This window comes from Notothenia coriiceps, unplaced genomic scaffold, assembly GCF_000735185.1.
Source record: "Notothenia coriiceps isolate Sejong01 unplaced genomic scaffold, NC01 NC01_scaffold00013407, whole genome shotgun sequence".
Lineage (NCBI taxonomy): Eukaryota > Metazoa > Chordata > Actinopteri > Perciformes > Nototheniidae > Notothenia > Notothenia coriiceps.
This window is the reverse complement of record NW_011346108.1, coordinates 1-7,022: the sequence shown is the minus strand read 5'-3', so window position 1 is coordinate 7,022 and position 7,022 is coordinate 1. Positions and strand designations below refer to the sequence as shown.

General features: G+C 39.0%; 1 protein-coding gene across 1 annotated transcript; it reads right to left on the bottom strand.

Annotated features, from left to right (window-relative positions):
* Positions 1 to 1,073: 1,073 nt before the first annotated feature.
* Positions 1,074 to 6,815, bottom strand: LOC104947925 (probable phospholipid-transporting ATPase IM; the record flags this gene model as incomplete). Its single annotated transcript, XM_010774049.1, has 6 exons — positions 1,074 to 3,005; positions 3,775 to 3,905; positions 4,597 to 4,735; positions 5,269 to 5,514; positions 6,078 to 6,161; positions 6,592 to 6,815. Coding segments are annotated over 6 exons (1,154 nt in total), but the record flags the coding sequence as incomplete, so codon positions are not given.
* Positions 6,816 to 7,022: the final 207 nt, after the last annotated feature.

Genomic DNA, 7,022 nt, shown 5'->3' with positions numbered 1-7,022 from the left:
ATTACAGTAAAAACATTTTACAAAATGATTATGAGGAAAAGCAGAGCTAAAGGATATTTTCATGTTTGGTGAATAATTGTAAAAAATCATGTTACAGCTTCAGTCTTCAGGGCTAAATATATCTGATAGTAATATACTGATGCATATCTTACGTTTTTTATTACGGCTACAATTTATTTTGGAAAGTACCACAGAAACATTGTAAAAAGACATTAGCAGACCTGCAATTTGGGCAAGATATAAAGCCGTCACCATCTTTTCTTAAGCTATTATTTCCACTTTAAACACAAACTGGATTCTCTACCATACCTTTCGTCACTGAAAACATTCAACATCGATAAACAAACAACAAAATTAGCTTGATTTAAAAAATAATAAACATTTTGTCAAAGATACAATTGCAGGAAACCGCTTACAAACATGGATTGAATGTTTTATTCTGCAGCTTCAGCATATTTGCATGATGAACACTTTGCAGTAATAAAAACTGAGTTGTCAGTGGTGCAAATCAGCTTCACCACACTGACCTCCAGCATCAGACTCTTTAAACTAGACTACAACACACAAAGCCTTAATAAATCATATTCTTTGGTTTAACTTTTAGTGTGCTGATATTTAATTCGACTGATTGAATCGCATGTGGTTACAGATACACACACTACCGTTTATGACGTTAAGGCATCCACCATCCTTCTTAAAGGGGGCCTATTATTCTCAATGTCAGGTTCATAATTGTATTTTGTTCTTCTACTGTGACATGTCTACATACTTTAATGCTCAAAAGGCTCTTTATTTTTCTCATACTGCCTGTGCTGCAGCACCTCTTTTCACCCTCTGTCTGAAACCAGAGCCCAGTCTGCTCTGATTGGTTAGCTGGCTGGCTCTGTTGTGATTGGTCAACTTAGCTTAGAGATGTCCCACCCCTTAGCCTATCCGCCTACAATGGTGTTGGAGCGGCTTAACCAATAGAAGTGTTACATAGTGACGTCACTATGTTACAGAAGTCAACAAAGGAGTCCAATGGAGGTGTTTCAGGCAGGGGGGGAGTGTTGGAGAGAAACTCCCTCTGGAGGTAACTTTGGAATTTTAGCCTTTGCAGACCATTTACATGCACACAAACACATATAACAGACTACAGGAAAGGGATAACAGGGCCAGTCTAATGGTTTAAATTTAACTGTAGTTGAAAAGATGATGAGCGATTAAAAACAGTAATTGCATATCCATGGAAAAATAAAGATATGGTCAGATATTATGTGTACAATTACACAAAAAAAAATCAGTTTGGAAACCTTCAAACACTAAAATAATTGCTTGAAGATTGATCCCACAGAGGGGACAAGCTACCAGACTGTATACAATATGTTTGCTTCACATAAAAACATTACTAGTTCTTGACTGGGTTGCATAAAACCTCATCATCTTCCATCAAATATTCTTGTCAGCGCTGTTTCTGCATTGCAATATACAGGAATTATATTTTCATTAAGCTGAAGAGAAAAAGATCGAGGAAAGTAATTAGAAATACTGCTTACTACCAAGTTGATTGCCACATACACTGCAGCAAGCTAGTTCGCTAGTAAAATAATGACTTATTATGATATGATGGAGTATCTCATAAACAGCTTTTTAATGGAATGTCAAATCAAAATGGCTTATACGTCACTTTTAAAGGGACCTGCAGTTTGTAGGATTTAGCGGTATCAAGCATTGCAGCCAACTGAATGTAGGTGTGCTTATCCTAAGATCAAATACACACAACCAATTGTCCAAAGAGGATTTACATTAATGAAATTAATATTATACATATTTATTTCTGCTAAAAGATCCTAATAAATATGACACACTGGCCCTTTAACACATGCGTTTGGCTCTGAATGCAGAATGCTAAGACTGCACCGAAGATGCTGAACTAGTGGAAAACCTTGAGGTATCGATTGAAATATCACCAATATAACTTTGTGTACAGAACGATAAACCTCTTAAATGCAGCCAGAGAAGGTTGATTGAAGTAAACAATTATAAACCAGCAGATTTTCTTAACTTTTGCCGTCACTGAGCATATGAACTTTGTCTACGAAACATTCATGATCGTTCAAACATTCAGTTATCTCCCACTGCCAAAGTGCAAAAATCTTTAAAGAGAAAACAATCAAATGCTTTAAAAAAGACACCAAAAATAAAAAATAATTGTATACAAAAATGGCTTTGCTGGTTGTTTCCTCTGCACAAAGCCCTGCTGTGCATCTAGACTCCCGAGGTAAAGGAAATCCGGGAAATCTGTAAACATGATGACACTTTGTCCTTTTCTTGAAGCCAAAAAGTTTCCCCTGGTTTCTGTGGTTGTTCCTATCTGTGAGTGAATCACCCTGTAGCTGTTTCCATTGTCCTCTCATGTGATGGCTATGCATGAGGCATGTTGAACATGAACACTCATGATCTAAAGAAAGGGATCCATCGGCACACTTTGCTGTAGTTCCCTTTGATAAAAGTGTTACAAAATAAAATGCACGGTCATTTCAAAACCTTGCTTTGGTCGACCGTGCAGATAATATGACTTTTTCCGGAAAGCCCAAGCAAGTTCTTCATTGAACAAATGGAAGCTTTTAAAACACCAGTTGCTGTCCAAGTGACATCATACCTCCTCCCAGATCTTAAAGTGAACCCTCTCTCTGTCAGAGGGAAGGGTCAGTGATAGTTCTGTACATCTGCAGCGACGTAACTTCCACATCCGAGACCTTGGCGTTCTGCGGTCGTCCCGTCGGGCTGTATCCCGCCGATCGGCCCATGGGACTGAAGCCTGTGGTGGTGCGGCCTGCGTTGGTCAAACCTGAGGATCGGGACAAAGCGGGGCGCCGCAAGAAGCGCCCCGAGGTCACCAGGTCCCCATAGCCCTGCGCGTGGGAGAAGGCGTAGCCTGAGCGGCGGGAGCTGGTGCGCCGGATTCGGGTGCGTCGAGGCGGGGGGGCGGGTGAGGCTTTGGCCTGTCTCACCTTAAACATTATCTGAGAGTTTGGGGCAGATTGTTAAAAGGCTGGCTCACTTATCCAAAACATGTGCTTACTTATTTCGAGATTAATTTGGGGAAATGATGAGTCTTCAAGGACCAAGATGTTTGATGTGGCTATAATCACTATGTTGCGCTAGATATTTTTATAGCAGTTAGAACATTTTACATACTGGTTTTGATGAGAAGCAGAGCTAAATAAGTTTGTTATGTTTGAGAAATATCCCTCATCTTACAGCTGTTGGCTAAATAATTATGATTGTAACGCATCTTGTTAACTTAAATACTATGGATCCTGCACATGATTCTGTATACTTTGCACATTTATGTTCAAGGCAATTTCTTTTTAAATCTGCACAGCTCCCAATTTTAATTTCGATTGCTGCACATATTTTATTTTTCAAGTATTTTGTCATGATTTACTAGCTTTGTAATTTTAAAATCGTTTTTAAGATCGTTTCTATAAAAGTTCTGGCTACTTTTTCATTCTCTCCCCCTCTGTGTGTGTGTGTGTGTGTGTGTGTGTGTGTGTGTGTGTGTGTGTGTGTGTGTGTGTGTGTGTGTGTGTGTGTGTGCGCGCGCGTGTTTGTGTGTGTGTGTGTGTGTGTGTGTGTGAATGATAATGATGATAGCCTCCAGCAAACCTCCAGAGGATTTCTTCAAAAATATGAAAGGAAGGTAACCTAAAATCAATTTATATTAAAAAAAAAACTTGCAGAATTTAACTCTTAGCATGCCTGGAGGGTTAAGTGTAGCTTCATGTGTACCTTGTCGTTGATGGTGGGGCAGAGCTGAATAAACAGGAAGCGGTATGTGACCACAGGAAGGACACACAGGATGGAGGTGAGGAGGATCGTCAGCCAAATGTTGGGCTGGTTCAAAGAGTTACGGGCTGTTCCTGGATAAACAAACGCACATAATAAGATTTGTAAATGTTTCTATGTTTTCCAAATGTCAGTTTAAAAAAAAAATGCACTTATAACCTTTACTTTCTGGATAGAAGTAACATTAAACGAGGGAAAAAATACAAATTTTAACGGTTCAACAGACAAGATTAACAATAAAACATTTAATTCCTGAGATATAATATCATGTTCTATTGTTGAAGAGCAACTTCCACAAACAAACATCACTCGGGTTGGAAATTGTTTGAAATGTTAACTGCCAAATTTCGTGTCAAGATTGAAAGGATACTTTTTAAACATATGACAACGATGCAAGTAATGTTTTGCTCAAAAAAAGGAAAAACTGACCTTGGTGACCTTTTTGACACAACGGTGCTGAGAATTTGATTATTTAAAAAAATAAACTTTATTTTGGATAATCACACATCAGTAATCAGAGCCAGTTTTGGTAGTTGGTTTTGTTGTAACAAAACATTTTGAATGTGCAAACAAACCAAACACTATTCTGACACTGTGTTTGCAAGTATAATCAAACTCATTTGAATGATACTGGCAACTTTTCTCTGTCAGAGGCTTATAAAATACAAGCAAAGCATTACTCGCTAATCAAGACGAATGTTGGAAACGTACATAAGACTTTCTTTGAATTCAATTATCTTGTAAGTTAATGAATTGCCCACTCACCGATAAAAGGGAAGGCTGACGGAGACATGAGGAACATGCCGTTACTGTACATGGTGAACGTGACAGCAAAGTACATGACCAGACTGCCCAACACGAAGAAAGTGTTCACCGCCGTCCAGTAAGACATCTCCAAACACAACTATGAACACGGAGAGAAAACACAACATATGTGTCATTTGTTTAAAGGTCCCCTATTATAATGTTTTTCATCAATACATTACAGGTCTCAGATATACAAAACATGTCTCTGAAGTGTTTGGCTCCAAATACCGAACAGATCATTGTAGCATCCCATAATCCCCTCTGTTTCAGCCCTGTTTCAAAAGTGCTGATTCTGTGTCTTTTACTCTTTTGCTCTAGGAGGAGATTCAGGTGATACGGTGGCGGGTGTTACCTTGGTTGGTTATTGGCTAATGGTTACACAAGCCAAAAAATCATAAAGTGGCCAAAATCTGATCAGCTCATTTTCAGACAGGTTTTTATATAAATGGATCAGGACAAAAAGAGAGGGGGTCTTTTTTCCTGAAACTTTCAGAATCTCTTAACGCAGAGGGGACACATGTTTATGTAAAAAAGACATGGAAAAGGGGATTTTGCATAACAGGTGACCTTTAATTATAAGCCTGATTATTACTGCAAAAGACTATCCATAAGAGTAAAGCTTCTTCTCACCTGGATGGTGACGGCAAACAGCAGACATGTCTGTGTGAGCAGGGCGAAGGACTGGTAGTCGGCGACGTCCTTCCCGTCCCCCCTCACCGTGTCGTGCATGGCGGCGTAGGGGATGAAGAAGAGCACCATGGAGCTGTAGCAGCTGTGGAGGGCACACTTGAAGAAGGCCTTCTTGCTGAAGTACAGGTTGAGCTGACCGGGCACGTAGAGCTGAGGTTGCTGGAAACTCCACACGTCGTTCACATCCTGACCAGCAGGGGGGGAGAGAGAAGAAGTCAGCTGTTTTTTTTATGATAAACAGCTTTAGAAAAAAATGAAGAGACCACTGTAAAATTATCAGTTTCTCTGGTTTTACTATTTATAGGTATGTGTTTGAGTACTATTAACATATTTTTTATTTTATTCTATAAACTACTGACATAATTGATCTGTGTTGGTATTCAACAAAGACTGGAATGGAATGGCTCCCATGCATGTAGAGCTTGAGATGTTACAATGTTTTTTCCAGGGCGAAACCTGTGTGTATTGAAAGTATTTGTAAGTATTATTATCTTAGATTGATTGATTGATTTACAAGCAGTTTAATAACAACAAAACAAATAAACATGCCTTAGGCTTAGTGTATGCCTTTTTCCAATAGCAGGATTTGTTTTAATACGTGAATGAAAAATAAATAAATAAGTAAAGCATTAGTACTAATGATAAATAAATAATAATAGTAATAACACAATAAATAAATAAACAACATACATAAATACTCATACATGTAATTCATATACATGATCATAATGATAATATATTTAAATTACCTGATCGAACAGACTCATTCCCAGGACAGGTAGTGCTGTGTACACCAGATTGTAGAGTGTGATGAACCACTCATCGTACACCGTCTGAAAGACAAAGTTGCAAACCTTATCCTTAAACAAAGAAGAGCTAAAGATGTTTATTTTGTAAAGAAGAAGTAGCAGTGCAAAAAAAAAAAACATAAGGAGTTAAGGATCTGAAAAATATGTACTTGTTTAGTGGCTGATATATTTACATTATATATTATATTAATAATACAGATGCAGCAAGGTCAAGATTCAAGCCCCTCCAGAAGGCCATCTGATACAAATCCAAGGGATTTATGGGAGAGAATCATATCAACCAAAATAAAGGATCTTGGTGAATTCAACTTAAGCTGCAGCAAAAAAAACGTTTTGTTTTCCTTTATTCGATTAGAAAAACACCATGGAATACTTTTTGCAAAATATATTTGAGATATTTAGAGACCATTAAACCATTAAAAGTAGACAGTGAATTATCGTAGTGGACTCTCACCTGCGCAGAGAAGCCGCAGAAGAAGGCAAACCAGAAGTGGACGAAGGTGAAGGTGAAGTTCTTGTAGAAGAAGTAGCGCAGGAACTTGCACATGCGCAGGTAGGACCAGCGGCCGTGCACCAGCAGGAGGCGCTGCAGGAAGCGGAACTGGGCGAAGGAGTAGTCGCTGGAGAGGACCGCCTGCATGCCCTCCTGACCACTGATACCCACGCCGATGTGAGCGGCTGTAGGACAGACAGGAAAGACAGAAACGAACATTTGAATAATAAAAAACAGTACGTATTTTCTGGCTATTTAGTTTTACAAAAGCTCAAGTGGTGCAGTGATGACGTATTTTTCTAGACGGACCAGGCAGTTAGCATTGCAAGGGCTCCCTCGCAAACGACCCTGAAGTTGGCTTCCGATTCAGAGCATCCGATTCGGCAGTTAAG